This window comes from Pholcus phalangioides, unplaced genomic scaffold, assembly GCF_987345545.1.
Source record: "Pholcus phalangioides strain wild (caught in Gottingen) unplaced genomic scaffold, Ppha-v1.0 ptg000039l_1, whole genome shotgun sequence".
Taxonomy (NCBI): Eukaryota; Metazoa; Arthropoda; class Arachnida; order Araneae; family Pholcidae; genus Pholcus; species Pholcus phalangioides.
In genome coordinates, this window is record NW_028301625.1 from 19,323,323 (window position 1) to 19,346,404 (window position 23,082).

Genomic DNA, 23,082 nt, shown 5'->3' on the forward strand with positions numbered 1-23,082 from the left:
TCCATCGCCCCCTCCCAATTCAAACCCACCCATAGCTTCTACCGCTTCCCTGGATGATTCCATTACTCCCTTTGGGAAACGTGCTACAGAAAATAAACAACAATTTAAAAAAAAAGACAAAACGTTTATCAGACTAAATAAGTACTTCAGGTTAGTAATATATGCATATGGGTAATTTAACATATTAATATCGTTTCCCCCCCCCCCCCAATGTTCAACATTATTTCATGTCACAATATTTTCTGTGCCATTTTAATGTTTTTTACATACACTGAAATGGAATGAATCATTACTATTTTGAAAAGTTTAGTGTGAAAATTTTTACTATAAATTGTGCTGAATAAAATATTCATGAAAGCATCAAGGTATTTCTTAATTTAAAATAATTTTATTCACACCAAGGGAAATTTCATACATTCAAATGAGACTAGTTGAATTGGGACTAAAAGTGAGTCTTGAATGACTACACCAGAAATTGGCAAATCGGGCATCAGTCAAATTTCATAGGAGCATCAAATTTAATTTTTTCCTTTCAGAAAAGTGGTTTTAAATAATTTTTATTTTCCCTTGTCCAAAACTTGAGGGACCCTTTCTATGTCAGAAAATTTTGTGTTGTTATCAGACTCCAATTTGGTTATCAAACAAACAATTTTATGTGCTGATACCAATTTTCTAGTTGCCATCGTGATCTAGTACTTTGAATATATATATTTAGGTTGGGATCAACTCAGATATTTTTTATATAGGGCGGAGAATTATGTTAACTTACATGGATGCCAGATGACTTCTATTTATGACAGTTTTAATGATGAATGAACATGATCTAATTGAGTAGAACTTATTTTCATAACAAATATTTATAGATGACTTAAGTACAAGTGTGCGCTTATCACACTTATTTTAAATACTAAGTTTTTGATTAAATTAAGACTAAGAAAAAACTGCTTGCAAAGTTGACATTTTTTGCTAAATTAAAAAAAAAAAAAAACAATTTACGATTCTTTCTTCTTAGACAGAATAAACTCTGAGAGGAACAAATATTTTTAATCAAGTTTTGAAATCAAATCTTTTATTGAAACAAAAGTATTCTGTGGCTTTAGTAATAAGACACTGACATAAAAAAATGAATCTAGCTCATTGAAACTGTCTGCATTATGAATATTCAATAGGACTGGTATGATCAAATTTTTGATGAATACATATCAAAATGTAGAAAATATGCACAATGACATTCTATTTTCTACAAGATACATTTTCTTGCCCACCCAATATGCCTAGCTCAGGGAAACATACTATTTTTATTTACAACCATACACAAACCATCTACAATGATTATCAAAGGGCATGTGCATGAGGATGGGTTAAGCATGTGTAGCTATGTTTGTGCATACTTGATACTCTGACTTGAAGACACTTCAGGAAAACTGACAAGAGCATTCAACACATGAAAACATTTATACACAAATACCTGAATATGCATACAATACATACTAAATGGCCTTAAGGTGTTATATACATAGAATCAATGTCTTAGTTCAAAAATTTTTTGTGTTATCAAGCTGGCCAATCATCTAAGTGTGAAAAAAAAGTAAATTTCTACAATAGACAAAATCTACAATAGTGACAAATAAATAGGAAACCACACGAAATTTACATCACCTTTCACATATACAACTTACCACACACATGATTCATTATCATAGACGCATAAACTGATTCATATAGCATTCAATTCAGAAATAAATCTTAGTTTTCATAAATTTTTTATAATAAGACTTTTGATTGCATAGACAGTAGAATTGATTTTTTTCCCCAAAGGGTATAAAAGCATTTGTATGCACAAAGGTGATATATTGAACATGGCATTGCACTCCACACAAGCAATAAAAGAAATACTGCTTTTTACCAATGCACAAGTTTCTATGAAGTGGAAGGCAGCACACATTATGATTGAAATATGTAACACAGTTGTAAAAGCATCAAAACACATCTTTTCACAAAATATTAATTAGCCACAATGAAAATGACTCGTCACTTTGTAAATGCCTTACACAGCCATCTAAATTTCAGTCAATGTAAAATTTGTTGATTGCCTCTGAAGATCCACAAACAGTTACACTGTGAATATTAGTAATAAAAACTTCACATAAGTGTATAAATACAGGACAACATTTATCGAACACAACACATAATCAGATACAAATGTATCACATTCTTTGCTTTTTATAGTCTTTTGCAAGGAATGCAGCTTGCCTCTCATTTCTACATCAAGATTATTATGTATAAAGTATTCTTTGGCAGGTTGCTGAATAATTTATCAATTGTGATTTTACACAATATGGCATTAAAGTCACAAAAATGTTCCAACCACTGCAACACATCACAGAGGAAAAATAACAAAAAAATGATTTAAATCACAAAAAAATAATGCTGGATCAATGAATCGATAGGGCAAAGAACAGCACAAATACCACTAGTTTATTGCTACAATAATGTAATACTGGCTTTGTTTTATTAAATAATTTATCAAATTATTCCATCCATTTCATTTCTCCATATTTTTTGAAAAATGTATTAATTAAAAACATGTAAACATTTCTGATATTAATAAAAATTATACTTTTCCACAACAACTTTTTAAAAGATATTTAGAATTATTTCCATTTTTATCACAAAAGAGGGGATTGTTATTCACTCAAACACCCCAGACTAGGGAACAAAAATTGTCCAAAATGGGTATAAAACATAAAGAGTTGATGTTTAGAATAGTGAGCAGCTTATATTTTTATATGTTAAATATGAAAATATAAAAACTTCTCACTGAAGCAAACTGTAAAGGAAAGCAGTTCATAATGATTTTATACTGCAAAACTATTAAAATATACAATAAACAGTATTCAACAAAAGAATACTCATCTTCATTCTTTAGATAGCAGTAATCTTAGTATAGTGCATATGTTTTTCCATTTAGTTTTTTGCAAACAACAACTTTGTTTAGATATGGAAGAACTATTACTTCTCGTACACTAGAGAAAACCAAATTGGAATTTCATTTTAAATTATTCAAAATTGTTATTTTGTACCAAGTAAGGCCAGTATTACACTATAAAAGTTCTTTAATAATACATGACAAAGATCTTCTATGAAACTTCTATAAAAAAATCTTTGAGGACCCCTGGTTTCCCCCTTCCTTGATACGGCCTTGCATCAATACAAATACAAGTACAACGCCACAACAGGCAAATTGCCCAACGAGGTGGCTGTCTTAAGAACATCATGGATCCCCGAGCCCTACCTAATACTGCTACACCACAGATGCACCCCCCCCCCACCGCAGAAACTCCCAACGAATCGGTACATGCGGGAATGTACGTGTAGTGAAACCTGACGTGAAGTTTTTAGTTTCTCTGTGTTCAATGAAAATATTTTATCAAATATTGGATGAAGCTAACTTCAGTAAAAGAAACTTTGGCAAAGAGGAATTGTATCAAACTTGCTCATTACACTATCATATTTCTTTGTCAATATTATTTTATAAAATAATTTTTGCAGTGTAATACCGACCCAAGACTTTAGGAAAGGGATCCCTATTAGGCCAGTACTATGCAATAGAAGTTTCATGAAAATTCTTTTATAAAACTTGAAAATGAAACCAATAAGTAAGTGCATTGGTTACATTTACTAGTTACATTCAAGCAAATGTAACCAACAATCTTATTGGTTGTTTTTCAAGTTTTGCAAAAGATGTTTTGGCAAACTTTTATAGTGTGATCCCAGCCTTATAAGGATACCAGCTATAACTTATCTAGCCCATGTTCAGTTTGCAAATTTAATGTTTTTTTTAACCTTTCAAAAACCATAAGTTATTTCAAAAATTTCATCAGAACTTCAATAATTTTATACTTTAACAATTTCATAACTATTGCAAAAAAGTTTGAGAATAAAAACCCTACCCAGAGACAGAATCACAGACAAGTACTTGAAAGTTTGGTTTGTAAATTGTTGCCTAAACTTCTCAATAGCTAACTGCTATCATCATACATATGGTATGGGAAAACCAAATAATAAGCCACTATAGTATTAAAAACCAAAATATTTGATTTTGATGGTTCAAATGAGATTATAACTTTTTCAATCATTTTAATACAGTTTGAGATGCTTTTTTTATTTTATAAATTTAGAAAAGAATTCACCTTATATTATATCAAATCAATTTCTCTGTGTTAGACCAATTAAATTTCTGCAGTCAGAAAAAATAGTTTTTATAATATTTACTGTGATTTAAATTGACTGGCTGATTCATAGAATTTTAAAAATCAAAAGTAGAACTGCTTTCCAAAAAAATAAAATAATTACTTAGTTATCAAGAGTTAATTAGTAAAGTTTTAAAGTGAAAAAAAACTTATGGCGGTATTCACTGACAGAGTTTAAACTCCAATCGCAGGCTAAATGATTAGAGATCGACACAGATATTGGATAAAATCCTGAATTTAACCAATCCATGTCTATCTCCAATCCTTTCACCAGTGATTGTAGTTAAACTCTGTCAGTGAATATGGCCGATAATATCTTAGTCATGATTTACAATTTAACAAGAATTTCCTTTGCAAATCAACACCAAAAAAATAACATAAAATAGATTCAAGAGAATTAAATAAATGCTAAAATTAATAAAAAGAGAAAGAAACAAAGCTTTACATCAAAGCACACAGAAATAAAATTTATGGATTTCATCAAATGTGTTGTGTGTAATAAAGTTTACCAAACACGAGAAACAAAATAATTTTTTGCCCTAAAAACTTTACAAGGAAAACAAATAATGACTGGTAATGGAAAATGCCAAAAATTGGCACATAAGTACAAATTCTTGCATATGGCAGTTAAACATTTATCACTATACAGAATGGCAAGCAAGTAGGTCATGCAGCTGATTCATCGGATTCCTTTAAAGGCAAGTCTATTTTAACAACATGGCCATTGCTATTCGCATGACCATTAGTTACTTGACTACTGAATGATGTGTCAGCTTCTGCTGCTGTAGAATGGGTTGTCAAATTGCTTTCCAGTGCTCGATAAAGGAAGAGGTAGTCATCCTAGAATTATAGAAAATTAATGAAGTAAAAAAAATTATTCGGAACAATTAACACTGCAAAAAATCAAATGCCATTGCACTCAAAATCCAATAACACAGAATGAATGAATAAAGAAAAAGTGAAGGATATCATTGACAAGAAACAGATCTTAGAAAGCATGTAATAAAAAATCAGAGCCTAACATATTGGATGCACTTATACAAGCAGACGTGCCAACTTTTGGAATCCAAAACTCCGGAGATTCTCCCGAGGGGGGGTACCCCCCTCCCCCTTCAGCACTCATATACTCGATCAAAAAAAATTCACAAAAAAATTTTTTTTCATCAATCAAGAAAACAAGAAAAAGTTCCATTCCTTCCCCCCCCAAGGCAGGTTCTGAATAGCTTCCCCCCGAGCAGAATATAATTCCATGTCAGTCTTTCCATGCAGAATAGAGAAATCACATCTGCATATACTGTTCATAAAGCATAAGTTTCCTTTCGGGGATGATATCACTGATTGATAATCTTTGGTATATGAACTCTTAGAAGCTTCATGTTTAAAATATTGTCTGCTTATGTTTAGCTTTATGTTTAGTTTATATCAAGTCGCTTTATGTTTAGCTTTATATAGCTTAAAGTTTTATACTTTCTTTGTAAAGACATTTAATCGGAGAAAACAATTAAAAAATTTCAAAATACAAAGCTGCTGACAAAAAAACTTGTGTCTACTGCATGGCTGTTAATAGAATACAATAACCATTATACAGGAATTTCGGCAACCAAGATCATGTCCCTGATAAATGATTGCAGATAAACGCTACATAAACAAAGTCACGTCTTTGACAGTTGCTTAAATGCGGTCACCAAGAGTTTTTTATGGCTGCTCGATGGATATGACCACGGCTGTCCTCTATGAGTGTTCTCCCTAACGACGACGGCAGTCATTGACGTCACGACAATGTCAAAGCATGAGTAAAAATCTAATTTTCTGCCAAAATCCAGAGAAATTTTAACATCCAGAGAGCGGGCGGAAGGATGAAAAATCCGGAGTCTCCCACCTAAATCCAGAGAGTTGGCAGGTCTGTACAAGCCATTTAGAACAAGGGAAAATAAAATGGTGTGATAAACCTCTTACCTGAGTCTGCCAGACTCCAGGCCTGCGCATATGGTAAAGCTTGGCATACATATAGACATCAACACAGTTTTCAAACTCCAGCTGCTTTTGCAGAGAAGTCAAACAACAAAATGTAGCAGCTTCTGTACCACCAAACCTGCATGAAAATAATTCAAAAATTAAATAAGTCTGTCTGCTTAACAGCAGTTGTTCTCAAACATTTGCCATTCGTGGCTCCCTAAAATAGTTTTAACAAAAAACGACTTCAAAGCATTGAACAGGCACACATCAATATTAGCAGCTCACCATCCTGCCCCTAGGAGCCGCTATGGACACTTTAAGAACCCCTGCTTTAAAGATGTAAAATTGGTTTTTTTTAAATTCAGCATCAACTATGCGAAGTGGAAAAGAACCTGAAACGCTTTAATAAAACTGAAATTGTTCACTGAGCTTAGCTTTATTTATTTTAGTATTCAATTAGGAAAATTACTTCTTTCAAGAAAAAAAAAAACCTTTTCACAAATGATCATATTACCATATCTATCTTTCATCAGAGCTTGAAGCAAAAAGAAATTTTACAAGTACAGTTTCCAGCATTTTACATGAGAGATGAAGTAAAATTAAACCATTCATTTACAACAGTGGTACGCAAACTTTTTGAAGCATGACTCCGTTTTGACCAAAAAATTTATCGGTGGCCCTCACATGTGCTGACTATATGTTCTGGTTTTCTGGGACATCCCAATTTTTTTCCAGTAAATTGGTGGCCCCTACATGGGCTGACTATATGTTCCGGTTTTCTGGGACATCACAATTTTTTTCCAGTAAACGTGCTCTTCCAAAAGCCTTTTTCATAATGCTTGTTTTCATTTTGATTAGGCCATATTGACTTCCAAAGATATCCAATTTTTCAAAATATCATATAAATATTTACTTTGTTTTTTTATGCAAGGTGGAAATGTAGCAATGTGTATGGTTCTTGATTTTCGTATACAGGGTGATTAAGAAAGAATCATCCAATTTCAAAATGATTGTACACTTGAAATTGACTATAAAAAAAATTGTTCTTAAAACGTAAAAACATTTCCCCCATATATTCCTGTTTCCCTTATCATTATATTCTGCGTTTTTAATTTTCAAGAAATATACAATTTTGAAATCGGGTGATTCTTTTCAAGTCACCCGCTAGTTCATTGATGCCACCCCCCCTTTTGGGGTCACAACCCACGGTTTGCGCATCACTGACTTAGAACAATGAGTTGATAAAAAAACAAATGTCAGTCAATGATACCAATCAGATACTAAATGCAACCTGTTTTGGAAAAAACCTGGCAATTTTATATACAAATACAAACACAAAGACTAAAACAGGTAAAATTCCCAACAAGGTGGTTGAAAAAATATGCCCAACAAAAATACAGAAACCCAAAATAAGAGCAATTATCATGAAAAAACGAATATACACTAAAATAAAACTAAATAAAAACGAATGATTATGATAAAATATACTGCCCATAAAAAATATGGTGGTCTTGTCTAAGTATGGATAGCTTCTCGATTTATCCCAATATGTTAATCATATTTCTTTTTAAAAGTGTCAATTGAGTTAGAATGTTAGAATTCACGACCCTTGTGGGTAAGCTATTCTATTCATTTCACAACCCTGTTAGAAAAAATTCCCTGCAACACCAACACCCGGAGTTGCCCCTTACTAATTTGTGTTCCATCCCATTGAAAATTTTTAAAAATTCAACCATATCTCCCTAACACCTGCATACTTTCAATGTAAAAATATTCACAAAAATCAAGTCTCTCTTTATAGCTCAAGCCACATGTACCAAGACAATGCATAGTTCTTCTCTGCACCCCCTAAATCAAGTCTATTGTCTCTCTGCAGGTATGGTCTCCAAAACCTTAGATCATATTCCAGTCTGGGATAAACTAAGCCTCTGAAAAGTGTAAGGATCACTTTAGGAGAACGTGAAGACACCTTGTTAAGAATGAAACCGGACATTCGATTTGATTTTTTTGACCACCGCGGAACAATGTTCAGAAAACCTAAGTAACTCATCAATGAAAATTCCCAAACTGGTGATCTGAATTGCATATGGAATAATATTATATGAATAAAACTGCATAGAAATCATACAGTACTGTAAAATAAACTGCATAGTACTATGCAGTAATCCCCATCTCGATTGACATGCATTTCTTCAAGTAACCAGGCTTATTCTTCGATAAATCTAACTATTGTTTATTATTACATAGGACAGTGTTTTCAAGTAGTGCTTAAAAGAGGACCCTTAGTCAAATAGTAAGGGAGCCAAGAACTCCTAGGCTATGCCATAGCCACTTGCTATATTTTTGCTCTACTTCCTGTTTTATTGCTTTTTAAAACATTTCCAGCACATCCCTTAAAAACCTCAAGTGAGGGGTCCATAGACCACGTTTTGAAAACCTCTGACCGGGGGAAAAACCATACTTATTCTTACTTTTGCACGGTTCGAGAAAAAACATCTTCAGAATAAATCTTGAGGGGGGGGGGGGCTACTTCACTTGTGACATGCATCACCAGTCATGTTCATGTTTGAGCAGTCATGTTCAAACATAACTGTTGTTTGGAAATAAAATGAAATGTTAATCCAATAGGATGTGTTCTGAAAAAATGTGGCCATTTTCAGAGATTTCCATTGTTTGGAGGTGATAGTTATAGGAGGTTTCACAGAAGTATAATCTAGATCATTTTTACATGCAATTTGTTTTCTAACACTTTCACAGTAATCTAAAGGCGCGTATACACTAGCGCACGGATCATGCAATGAAAGCATTCGCAATAGGTTGCTCAGTAATTTGTACGGTGTTGTGAACGATTCTTGAGCTGTTTTCACTGGACTCACCTGGAATCGGTTTTTTCAATGAACACAAAGGAAAGAAAGGAACACAAAAGAAGTTTGTGTACCCACGAGTGGATTACAACTGCTGCAGGGGGTCGTGTGTTGCAAGATCGGCGCGCTAGTGTATACGCGCCTTTAACTATAAACCAGAGAGAGAGAAGTGTCAATTATATATATAATTATATACTCTGAGTCAGAATTTTTTTTAAAGTTTTAGTTCAGAGAAACATTGAAAGATTTCCTATAGTAGAGATCATCTGAATGATAAAAAAACTGCATACCTATCAACAACAACCATAGGTCCATTCTGGTACTCCAAGTGCCATTCTTGCACCAAGTGGACTAGATCATATACACTGTTTAGAGGGGAACAACACTCAGGCCAGTCAGAGCATTGTATTACTCTACATATAACTTCATAATCATCTTGTGTAGACTGTAGAATAAAGTCACGAGTGATGAAGCAGCCTTGACTACACTCTTCACTCATAGTCACTTTAAATGTCCCATAATCACTTTCTTCATCTTCTTCAGGCCAAAAGCAAGGGTATTCCTAAAATAAAACATTGTTTTGTTATCAACAACACTATCAAAAACCTACCTCAGTACCATGATTTAGTGCAATTTAAATGAACGAATTCCAATTTCATGTTCACCTTTTTTGTTTTTAATTGTTTTATGTATTCTATTTATGTTTTATTACACTTTCTGAATTCTTTTTAATATTTTAAGATTACATCAACATCTAAGAATTTTCATAGTCCTTATCAATTATTCATCTGCCCTAAATTTTAGTGACTTTTTCACTTGACTATAAAACTTGGATGTTTTTTTTCAAATTCAGTTTGTTGAAACTTGCCAATGTTTTTTGGATAGCTGGCATTACTGGATTGTCCAATCTGTTATCAATCAGTGTTATCTGTTTTCTATTTTCTCTCACTAGCATGTGTTGAAATTTTTCATTCTGCCCCACACATTCTTTATTTTCCTTCTGATGAAAATTTGAGATATGCGTCTAAAAGGAAGGAAATGCAATATCTTTCTTTCAGAATAAACATATTCCAGCTAGCGAACCTTTTTTTTTGCCCTAAGAGTAGCAAAATGTGAGTTTTAAAAAATTAAACTAAGAGCTACAATCAGGTGAAAGGCTACGATAGCTAACAGTTGTCACCATACAATTGGGTCATTAGTATTTGGTTTTCTGGTTCCTGAATTCTGTTTTTGAAAACAGTCCATTTCATTTACTTTTGAGTAGAGGAAAATGTAGTCAGTATCAATTTTAGTGACCAAAAGTCAATTTTGCTCTAACTCACCAACATTCAAGTTAGCGAGAAGCAAAAACTCATAAAAATATTAAGCCCCACTACCACTGTTATTGATAAGTATCATTTTCATTCCTTCTTTCTAACACCAAAATAAATATGCATATAATATGAAAATGGATAAAAGAAAGTCATACTTTAGTTGTTAAGAATGATGTGTGATTACATGTGTGAATGAAGATTATAAATTTATAATGTAATTCCAGTTAGAACTTGAAAAACTTGACAGGATATTTTTTTATGAATTAAAATATTAAATAGCATAGAAATTACTGACAAAAACACTATATTCAATATTCACATGTATTCACAATGCACAAAATATATAAACTGTCAAACAACCACAAATGAGCAATGTAAAAATTAACAATTTTGAAAACATTGTTGAACTGATATGTTCATGTTACCTTTTCATCAATGTACGACAACATCACTACTGTCTGACAGTTATGGTCCCATACCATCTGCCAGAAATCAGCGATAGTGTCAAATGTAGGATGCTGAGTGATTATGAATTCATGCAATTTGTTGAATCCCTACAGTAGTAAGAAAATGAACATAAAATTAGCGGGTAAAATCAAATCAAATGATTGTTAAGCATAGTTTTTCCAAAGAAATTTAAACATACAATATCATATCTTACCTGCAGAAAACTAGCATTAATGTAATCAGATCCTTCTTTTCCAGGTTTTGGAGTTATATGCACCCGATAAGGCTCTACTGGCACTAAATTTAAATTTCTATTCTTGGATTTATTGCAAGCTTTAACAGCAGAAACTATGTGATAGTCTTTTGGCTTGAAACTTGTGACAAGCTTTAAACAAAATGGAAATGAATTTCACATCTATACATAATCATGAAAACAACCATTAATTATAAAAAAAATTAACAAAATATACCTGTCCAAATTGAAACAGAAAAACTAAGAAAAAAATAGACAAAGAATGATGAAAATCACTCTGTGAATTGAAGACACAAAATATTGATTAAAAAATTGCTAGTCTCATCAAAAATTTTTATTAAATATCTTGTATGTGCACCTCAAATAGCAATAAATGCCCTTAAATAGCACAGCATGGTATCAATCAAATTAATTGACCCTTGGGATTTAATATACCAAGGTGCTTCAACCTGAGGTCTTGAACCTTCTAGGCTGGTAGCAGGAGGGTTCAGAACACAACTATTGCCTAATGATGTCCCTCACATGTTCAGTGTGACAGATCTGGAGATGCAGATGATGCTCTGTACATTCTTTCCTATTAGTAGACCTGTACCCTCCCATATACTTTCAGTACACTTTTTGCCCTTCAGGAATAATGCTGTGGACATCAGAAAAATATTCCAATAGGACATAAGGTGAAGAGGTAATAAAATGTCACTTAAGTGTCCACTATAAAAGGGTCACAGCTAGCTCAATATCCTTATTTTTGGATCTGTAACCAATCAGCCTAAAGCATATGACTGTTGTGGTAACAATATGAAAGTAAAAACATATCACCAAAGTAGTTTTTTGATCTAAAAAATCATATACAGTGGAACTTAGTAAATTTGAATGTGGTTAATTCCAATTTTGGGTAATTATGAACTTTCATGAACTCCCCTTGAGTTTTCTATCAAATTTAATGTTAACATTTCTTGTGCAACTCTCAATTTTTTTTTATATTTTGTGTAATTCAAAGTTTAAGAGGGGAAAAAACATGATTTTAGTATGAGCAAATGTAAAAAGTTGGGGAAAATCCACAATCAGTCAGACACCGCTTTTCCTCAACCAATTCGTTCAATCACCGTTATCCAGAGCTATTGGCTTCTGACCAATTTGTTTAACAGTAAATCTGAAAAAAAAGTATTTGACATTCAGAATTTTGGCAAAAAATGGTTGCTGCTTTTTTTCGATTTTAGCTTCTGACTTGAATAGCCATGCTCACATTCTGTCCGTTGAGCAACGTGTAAGGAATTGTCAGGCCAGTTCTAAAGATAATGGCAGGTTTATTGAAAACGGTATCCTCTGTACGTCCAATTTTAATTTCCTTTTCACATTGGATTTATTGTTTAGCAGCTCAGTTTGTGAAAAAAGTACCAGTTCTGATGATCGGAAACCAGAATAAACACATGATATAAATAAATTTGTTAAAAGATTATGTGTGTTAAATTAATCTGCCAGAAGGGTTTGGATGACTACTGAGCAATTTCAGAAACAACTGTCTGTATAGAAAGAATTCAGAATGCTAATTTGTAAATATTTCGTGTTTTTTTTTGATAATTTAATGTCTATTTTAACATTTTTCAGCCAGAATGCATCAAAATTGTGTACAACTTGATATGAATTGTGTTGTTCAACCTGTCTGGAAACTGATTTCTTCAGAACAGTTTCTTGCAACAAAAACTCTAATGAAAATACATATTTGTATCATACAAGCAGATTAGCAAAATTTTGGAAATAGTTTTGTAACAGACGATGTCAGTAACTGTTACTGTATATCATGCTTTAAGCACGGTTAAGAAATTCAGCAGTGACGCTGATTTCAGAACGGTGGAAGAATGTAGTAACTAAGACCAATTATTAGTCCTATGTAAATATTGATAATTGAGTTGTAATTTGTAGTCATTTTACGGATCCAGAATAGATTAATTGAATAATTTGAATTCTGGATGATTCAAACTGTTTTGCTGTCCTCTTGAGCTTTGAATTAACGAGTTCGACTGTAGATCCGATGGCTAGAAATATTATTTGGGTTTGAGTCAAGGTGAAAACAAAGTTGTGGATTATATAAATGAAATAATTCAGTATTAAAATGTACAGCGATGAATCATAACTAAAGCCGAATGTGATATAAATGAGACACACATATACAAGGTTTCACTGTAATATAATCCTGTGTATGAATGTGAGCACCACCACGTTCAAACCACATCAATGTACTGCTAGGCTGTCAAATTGCCAGAAATGTGAATGAGTGATGGCATTGACTGTACAAGATGCCACCTCCACTATATCTAGTGTTTAAGCAATATGAAGATTGCTTATGAAGCCTATATAATAGCATTGTCCATGACACCTCCAAACAATAATTCCACCACAAGAATGCAAAGCAGGATTCATATATATGTGAACATAACCAGTCTTCATTGAAAGTACCAGTTCCATCTACCTCCACGCTCTGTAGGATTCCATCAGAAACTCACCTGTTGCAGAGGCCAACAGTTAGGGTTACCAGATTCCAAAACTTTGAAATGAGGACCCCTTGCCAATGCTAATTACCTCTGTTTACAACAGATGGCACCACTATACTAACAAAGAACAAACGTTTTCCCAGTGAATGAAACCATACCAATGTTCCTCTTCAAGTGGATAGCTATAGCATGGATGGACAGATTAAATTCACTAATTCTGTCTCACTCTGTATCAGTCAGTTATTCTGTGTATCAATCTTTTTCCAAAAAAAAAGTCACATTGAAAACCTATTTCTAAATCTGAAAGATTCGAACTCCCACAAGTTGCTTCATTTTATGTCATGTGAAATCCTAGTCATCGTATTTGAAGCAGTCAACACTCATTTTTAAAAGCTCATATGAACTTAAACAATTGGTTTCCTATTCAAAGAAATGGAATATTAGAGAGAGATGTCTATCTCTTGGTGGCAATTTGCTGAAGTTAAGAGAGGCTACTAATTACTAATGCCTCTACTTCAGTGCCTCATGCCACAGTGCATGACATAAGGAAGGCAGGCTCATGTCTCCACTGACCTAGATGTTGGCATGCTTGCCCAGTTTGCAAGAGGGCCTTGGTTGGAGTCCTGGCAGAGTTCACTTTGGCGTAATATCCAGAAAATATCTGTTTCCTTGAAATGTTTGAGACCAGAGGACTAGTTCATAAAAATGTTTTGACTCATAAATTGGAGGGTGGTAAACTTTATTTTGATCATTTGCATATTTGACATCAGACTAACATTCCTGAGATTTACATATTATTATGACTTTTCATTCCTAGTACTGAAATTGCTCTGTTGACAACAAGATAAAAAAATGTTTTTATAATAAATTTTTTAATAAGTGTTTTATTAATAGCGTTTATAACATGTTTTCTGTCATAATACAATAGTCACAGTGGCTCCCTTTGTAGCCCAGCAAACAAAATCACAGATTGATATTATGGTTATAAATGTGAAAAAGTGAAAATCATAAATTTTTTTGACTTCCATAAAAATGAAATTTACAACAGCATTAAATACATAAGATGAAAAAAAAAATGGAACCTTAAAAAGTTGGGTGCATCTAAATATAATAAAACCAATTTTAACACAAATGTTTGTTCTTTAATTCATCAGTCATATTTTTAACACAAATATGACTTGACTCAATTTTTTGCTTGGAACGAACTTAAAGTGTGTAAATCATAATTCTATTTTTTGAACTAATCGTTTATCATTTCAATAGAAAATCTCACTTTGAATTGTCTCTCCAGAAGAGGCCATGAGCCCTTCTCACCAGTTTCACTGTTGCTGTCAGAAGTTTGCAGGCTCTGCATATAGCGAGGAAAATTTGAAATGAGAATTTCAGTTTCTCCACTTTCTATAGCTTCTTGGAGAGCATCATGAATGAATACATACTGCTCCTGAAACATAAATTTGTGATCAACTGTTACTGATGATTGAGGGTTACTGATCAATTATACTGACGGATCAGATTTTTGTGACCTAAAGATGAAACGTCATTGCTGATAGGTTGGAAAATCTGAATTTCAGGTTTTTTAACCGATCAACAACAACATTTCATCTTTAGCTCATAAGGTCACAAATATTCGAGCCTTGCTGATGATACTTTAATCACCAGCAAAACAGCCAATGGATTTTTATTACACTTTTACATTTTAATCTTTGATATGGATCACTCAGACTTATATAAAGTTTATTCCGTTGACTGAATTTATAGAAACAAGCACAAATGCTTTAACAGAAATGAAGGTAGCAGATGTATTAAATCTCTACAGTGAGACTGTTCCGAATCACTAGAGTGCCTCTTCTTAAACACATACAATATCACTTAAATATGCAGTGAAATGAATCTGAACATTAACAATAAAAATATAATGACAAAATGTTGTTGTACAAGGATTACCATTATATTGAGAGGCATCATCATCATGCACTTAATTTATGCTGTTGTTGGCATCTCTTTTAAATCACTGCTGTTATGAACATTTGTTGGCCAAACAGAATTACAATTAATATGTTAGTTAATAAAATTCTCAATTTTTTCTCTCACAGTTTCAGTTGTATTCCATTCATAGTTAAGTCTGCAGTGAAAGGAAAACTATGAGTGAACTACATCATTCGCTTCTATGGTAACAAAAAGTCTCCAACCAATGTATTGATGCGCGGCATCAGTAAGATATACCAATTCTCGCCAAGCTCATCAAGAAAAACATTCTTTACATGTAACAAAAAAAAAACAAAGTGTAACAATTTTAGTAAGAAAAAATATTTAATTTTGCACACAAAATGCTTTCAAAAATTAAAAATACGGTTTTTGAAATCAGAATTTTTTTAAAGTTAATAAATGAAGCAGAAATTGTTTTTTGGTAAAACTGTAAATTGTATAAGTAAATTTATTTTTCTGATAAGCAGGGCTGGAACTAGAGGGGGAGGCAAAGGGGCAACTTCCCCAGGTGGAAAATTTAGGAAAGGGGCCAGCAAATTTCCGGAAAGAACAAAATACTATCATGAAATCATCAAATTTAGCAGTGGTGGTGATAGAATCATGTTTGCCCCCCACACAGAAATCCTAGTTACAGCCATGCTGATAAGCAGTAATATTAGGTTTTGAATCATTTCGTGGGTTCAAACTCTTTTTCATACTTCTACTTTCTATCAAGAGTGAGGGAGGATAGCATTAATAATACAAAAAAAACTAACTAGTTCTTTCAGGCAAAACTAAAAGGCATTAATAATACTGATAATGGAAGCAAACAATTTGATGCTGCTACAGATCTCTGTAATCTATAGTTTGGATGAATGAAGGTGTCGGAGAGAGATGATAGAAGCGTTCAAAATTTTCAATGGGATGGATAGGATGGAGCATGAATTATTATTACGCCGTCAACTGACTGCTTTGACAAGGGGACACCAGTATCGATAGGTAAGGAACAATTCTAGGTTGGGGTGTCGCAGGGAATTTTTCTCTAATGGAGTTGTTAATAAATGGAATAGCTTACCCCCGGGGGTAGTAAATTCTAATGCAATTGACACGTTTGAAAAGAATACGATAACATGTTGGGGTAAATCAAGAAGCTATCCATACTTAGAATAAGACAACCATAAATATTTTTATGGGCACTGTATGATATTTTATCCTGTACATATAGTTTTTATAATTGCATTTTTAATTGGGAGTTGTGCTATATTTTAAAAATATATGACATCCATATTTGATATGGGCATCTTTTTCCTCAACCACCTTGTTGGGCATTTTGCCTGTTGTGGCCTTGTACACTGCTCAAAACAATTAGGGGAGCAAGCAAAAAAAGTGAAGAAAACCGTGCGAGACAGCCACGTATTGGCATACAATGGATAGTACACGTGTATCAATGCGCAATACAGAAAAAAAGACGTCAAAAAATTTGGAATTAAGCTTTAATTCTTTGAAAATATGGAAAAAACATGAAAAGATGATTTAGGGCAACAATTTGGTTACATGTAAACGATAAAAAAAAAGTACTGTTTAGACATGATGCATGAGTTTTAATAGGGCATGTGATCTCCTCGAACAGCTAAGACTGCTGCACACCTGTTTGCCATGGATGTGATGAGGTTATCGATCAGACTTTGGGGAATACTGTTCCACTCCTCAAGAAGTGCAATCTGCAAGTCTCGGACAGTAACAGGCGGCCTTGGTCGCGCAGCAATGCATCGTCAGGAGAGCACGCTGGCCATTCCATACGCTGTATTGTTTCAGCTTCAAGCATGTTCTCTACCAGACGAGCTCTATGCGGTCGGGCATTATCATCCTGGAAAACAAAGGAATCTCCAAGGGCTCCAGCATAAGGGATGACATGAGGTCGCAGTATCTCGTCTGCATACCTTCGGGCCGTCAAAGTGTCATTCCGAATGATATGCAGGTCCGTACGTCCGCCTATGCTGATTCCACCCCATACCATCCAACCAGCTCGTCTGTATTGTGACCTTTCATGAACGAATGCGGGGTTATTTCGAGTGCCCCTGTCCCTCCATACCAGAACACGTCGGGTGTCACACTACAGACTGAATCGGGACTCGTCTGTAAACAGCACTTGGCTCCAATCATGTTGCTCCCAATCTCGATGTTCAGCAGCCTATCTTCTTCGGGCCGCACGGTGGCGTGGGGTCAACGGAATGCAGACCATTGGCCTACGTGCATAGAGCCCTCCCTCATGAAGCTGATTACGTACTGTTTGGCTGGACACCCTTCGTCCTGTTGCCAAGAGCAACCGTCTTTGCAGCTGCGTAGCATTCTCTGTTCTATTTCGACGGGCTGTTAACCGCATATACCGGTCATCAGTTGCTGTAGTGACGCGTGGCCGCCTTGCCCTGGTCGACGTCTAACATTTCCTGTTTCTTGGAATCGATTCCACAGCCTTGCAACAACACTTCTAGCAACTCCAACAGCGTCCGCGACACTACGTTGTGTTTGCCCGGATTCCAGTCTGCCTATAACACGCCATGCTATGGATTCCGGTAAATCACGTTGTTGAGACATCCTCAAGTCACCTTGTCTCAAAAAAAAAATACTGCGCAATCGAATTTCACAGTTATGGCAGTAAAACAGACGTTTCTGCAACATCCCGATTTCTGTTTTTATCTCCTTTTTCTGGTTTTTGACGTCATGAACTTTGATTTGCATATGAAGTTTTCTTCTTCTGTTTCCTGCTAGGCTTTAAATTATGGATGATTCATTTTATGTTACTTATCGGTATACATCTTTGCGTAATTTTGTTAAAACCATGTGCTCCCCTAATTGTTTTGAGCAGTGTATTTATATTTATGACTACTACTTCTCTGAGAAAAAGACAAGAAGCTGGGGAAAATATTCAATTCCAATCAAATAAACTCCTGGTACAAATTAATGAAAATTATAGTTAATGAAGAAATATCTGAGAGCACAGTGGTTTTGATAGAAACGAATATGCCTGTTAATGGTCCTTTACATATTGCTATAGTAGGAAGTACCTCACCCAAGGATTAGTGCACCTACCCCTTAGTGAGATATACAAGAAAAAAATTTTGAAGGCCCTCATCTGCAGAAGATGACAGTGCTACCAGAAAAATGATCAAAGTGAATAGTTCTTAAGTACTATACTATTAATTGACAATTTTTTTAAAACAAATATATTAGTATTTAGAATATTTTCTGGTGATGCCAACAATAGCATAAATTTGGTGATGTACAATGATCATGTCTCTCAATTTAATGATAATCCCTCTACAATATTTTTTTTTTGGTCAGCAGAATATCCTTGTATCAAGATTTTAAAATGTTGTAATAACATGTCAAAAACTAAAAAAAAAAACACCAACATATAACACATGAAAAATAATGATTTTGCTTAACCCCTTAACAATCACAGATGGGACATCTTGTCCAAACGAAAATGGAAGAAATTTATCCCAGCTCTTTTTTTTCCCTGGTTATTTTTACCTATTTTTTCATCACTGCAAAGCTTTATTGTAACCCTATGAAAGTAAATTGTTTATTTTCCTCCCAAGTATAATGTCAGAGCTGTCTCAAGAAGCACTGGTGGCAGTACCAGCTGACGTCATTGATCAAGCAGAGTCGAGAGTGTGTCCACTTTGCTACCCTGTTAATTAAAATAGTTTGCAATCGCTTTACTACCACTTTTATTGAATTCTTTTCAAAATTATTTTTTTGATTATTGCCATCAGTATTCGTATATTTATTGGCTTGCTTCATTTAAGCATTTAAAATAAGAAATTTTTCATTTGCTTACGAGGGAGCTTCCTCTGAGAATATTTTTCTCTGCTCCATTTCAGTTGAATCACATATGTTAATTAATTTTAATTGAAAGCCAACTCAAGACAAATAATTTCAATTATCTTTTGAACTATCTATAATTTTCAATTATCTCATGTTATTTTCATTTGAATTAGCTGTAGGTTTTAAAAGTGTTAACTTCATTATCATCAATACAACTGCAACATAAAAACATGGGAAGCAAACGTAAAAAATACATATAATATTAATTATATATTTATATAATAATAATTAATATATTAAAAATATAAGCAAATATAAAAAAAAAACTCAGCGATTTTCAGATGTGGCTTTTTAGAGCTTAGATATAACATCCTGTCCAAAGCATTCAAGCTACTCATCTCTTATTCAGTCAAGATTCTCTTAAAATAGATTCATCATTTGGTGTCTTGACCAATCAGATTTACTAACCATACAGATGGGCTTCAAAAACTTTTTTTGAGGTAAACCTAGAAGATGATTTTTCAAATCACATCTTTGTAATCACTAGGTTGAAAATGATTGCTGCAAATATGAGCGTACTTTTTTACTTTATCAAGCCTCTTACATTTGGACATCCATATTTTGTGAGTCTCTGGGTCTTTAGAAAAATTATGATAAGTAACTTGAATCACAAGTTTCTCTGTCCTCCGAATATAGTTCTTACATGTTGCTATTGCACAAGAACTCACATTTGTTTTCTCATTTTCACAAGAGGATCACAAAAAATATTATACAAACACCACAAGTGCAACTGAAACAACACCATAAACACGAGATCACTCAATTGAAATAATGAAAAATAAGTAACTAAAATTTAAAATAATCCTCTTCAATACAGTAGGCTACGACTCTTTGCTTGCTTGTCGTCTGCTACAAAGTGCTTGATCAATGATGTCACGCACATACAGCAGCTCTGAGACCACACCCATCTGAGCCAAGAGCATTACAAAGAGATGAAAAAGCACCCCTTACTATATTGTTCTGATATAACGAACCTTTCTACTATATACATATAAAAGAGCAAGAGAATACATAGGGGAGGGTGAGAAAGAGGGGGGGGCGAAGGTCAAAGAGAAATCTATTACTATTCCCCTTTCTAACATGCAAACAAGGAAACTCCAATGTTTTCAGAATATTTGTTGATACTTCAAATAAAGATCGTCCAAATTTATTGTCAAAAGTCTGCACATGGAGGGGTTAAAGTCAGGTACTCAAAATGGAATTAAAAATTGGATAAAAAAACTTTTCCAATGCACATCTTAAAAGATCTTTGAATACCCTAAAATAAATATATAACAAGCACAATAAATTACATTCAAATAAAACACTTTATATTTATGGTGATTAAAATTTATGTCTGTGCATCAGAATTGCAATAAAAGTTGGGAAAAAAGCAAAGCAATCAACTTTTGAAAAAATAAAAAGGCACATTAAAAATTTTGAAGAGGTGGCACAAACTCTTATAATCTAGTATAAGTGAATCAGTGTTTACCTCAGTTTGGACTAAAAAGTTTCTCTGATGACGAATGTGTTTGAGAAATCCAAACACACTGAGTGATTGTTTCTGTTTTATTTGCCGCAACATAGCATCAAGAACAATGTATGTACCAGTTCTTCCAACACCAGCACTAACAAGGAAAAAAAACTGTTTGAAATGCAATGAAAAAAAAGAAACTTTTAATGAACATACAGTCGGACCCCAATATAACACATTCTGATTCAACGATTTCAATTTAATGAATTTTTTTTCTGAAATTCTGACAAAAATAAAGGTCAAACCCCCATTTAATGAACAAAAACCCTCAATGTAATAAATTCTTTTCAAACTGCCCTTAATCTTTTTCTTATTTTTCGTCACTCAAACCAAAATCCGAAGATTTGACTTCCCTAGATTTGATTTTGTTTAGAGACAAACACAAAAGGGAGGGGGGGGGGGGCAGAAATCTGTTTCTCTCTGAATGAAAGAGGCAATAAAGCCATTTTCATTGCCCAATGGGTGTATACCATACATGCTCAACCCGCGGCCCTTGGAGTCATCTGATGTGGCCTACGACCTTAAACATAATTTAGTAAAAATCAGATAAGCATCACATTTCCATATCTTTTGAGTGGCCCGTGGAATATTTCCAAATCATTCAAGTGACCCACAGCACATACACAGATCACTTAAGCAATCCATAGCAATTTACAGAGCACTTAAGTGACCCGTAGCACATTTACAGATTACCAAGTGACATGCACTACAGCTCCAGATCACTCAAGTGCAATGTGCCACAATTCCAGATCACTAAAGTGGAAAGTTTTCAAATCACTGAAGTTATCTGCACTCTCCTAAAAGTTGAACATCCTTGTTTTACATAGATACCATAAAATAGTGTACTGTCTGTATGTTAGGTACCAGTGAAGAAAAGTTAAAGTTACTTCAAGTTTGTTCTTTGTTTTGACAAGCAAAAAGCGACACGTTATCTGAAGAGAAAGCATTTTTTGGTTAGCGGAAAAATGACAATTTCAACAGAATTTGGCAAAAATTTTGGACGTACCAAACAAACTTCTATATCGAGCAATTTTCTCATGCATCCCAACTTTATTTTCATAAGTTTGTATTTTTTTTTCAATTGATGTCAAAAATAAGTTGTAACACCCATAGGCATACGCAGAATTTTCTCAAGGGGGAGGGGTTTCAATTTTTTTTTTCTCGGGGGGGGGGGGGGGGTTTACATTTTTTCCAGCAAATTAGCACTATAATCTTGGCTTGGAGGGGGGTTAGAACCCCAAAACCCCAATTTGAATACACCAATGGTAAAACCAACCCCAAAGAAAGTAACTTTTCAAATTTGCTATTTCAAGTGTGTTTATGCTCCTGATCAATTTGACAATGATTTGATGATTTCCATGGTTTAATGAACAAAATTGTTGATTTCTTGCGACTCATTAAATAGGGGTTTAACTGCATATCTGTTTTATAGCCTATATAGAGCTGAACTCTTAAATATAATTTTTTTTTGAAGACTGCATGAATTTATAAATTTCAATTAAAAAATTTATATTATTATTAAGATTCTCAAACCTGATAATATTTCAGTAATGAAACTAAGTCCAGAAACTGCTTATTGTAATGAAGACTAATGACTATAAACATAACAAATAAATGCAAGTCCATCAATAGCAAAACAGATATGTGCAATTCAATAAAAGTAATTGTGAGTATTCCTGCTGATTTTTTAAAAATTTAGAAAAATTATTTCCATTAAAAGAAGCAGAGTCAATGGCCTATTGCAACAGCATATCAGTGTATTACAATGTTTCCGAAATAATATAAAAAGAAAACCATATGGATTATAGAAAATATATACAAAGAAAAAACAGCACAGAAAGTTGGATTTTTGAAAAAAAAATTCACGTTTTAATTGTAAATTAATTTTTATGTCAAAGAAAAATTTCATTTAAAAACACACATTGTAAATATGTTGTGCAGATAACAATTATCTACCTAGAAAAATGATTAAGATGCTTGCTGTTTCATATACAGGGTGATTATAAAAAAACTATCCCGACATATGGGCCCCTAACTATCATACCATTCACAGAAACTGAATGAAATTTTGGCATAAGGTATTTTGATGTATGCGCTCAAGAATGATATGGAAAACAACAGTGTCACTCTAACAGTTA

General features: G+C 33.6%; 1 protein-coding gene across 4 annotated transcripts in view; it reads right to left on the reverse strand.

Moving 5' to 3' along the window:
• Positions 1–976: 976 nt before the first annotated feature.
• LOC149065661 (putative receptor-type tyrosine-protein phosphatase mosPTP-1) overlaps positions 977–23,082 on the reverse strand; it is a 568,681-nt gene continuing 546,575 nt past the window's right edge. For 2 of the 4 annotated variants that reach the window (XM_089253718.1, XM_089253717.1), the window contains 7 exons: positions 20,903–21,038; positions 14,849–15,016; positions 11,048–11,218; positions 10,812–10,940; positions 9,364–9,635; positions 6,210–6,345; positions 978–5,093 (listed from right to left, as the gene is read on the reverse strand). In XM_089253718.1, coding sequence (XP_089109844.1) covers positions 4,920–5,093; positions 6,210–6,345; positions 9,364–9,635; positions 10,812–10,940; positions 11,048–11,218; positions 14,849–15,016; positions 20,903–21,038 — 1,186 coding nt within the window. In that variant the 3' untranslated portion in view covers positions 978–4,919. Of the gene's footprint in view, positions 5,094–6,209; positions 6,346–9,363; positions 9,636–10,811; positions 10,941–11,047; positions 11,219–14,848; positions 15,017–20,902; positions 21,039–23,082 lie in introns of all 4 variants that reach the window. The other 2 variants (XM_089253719.1, XM_089253720.1) reach the window with 2 other exon arrangements.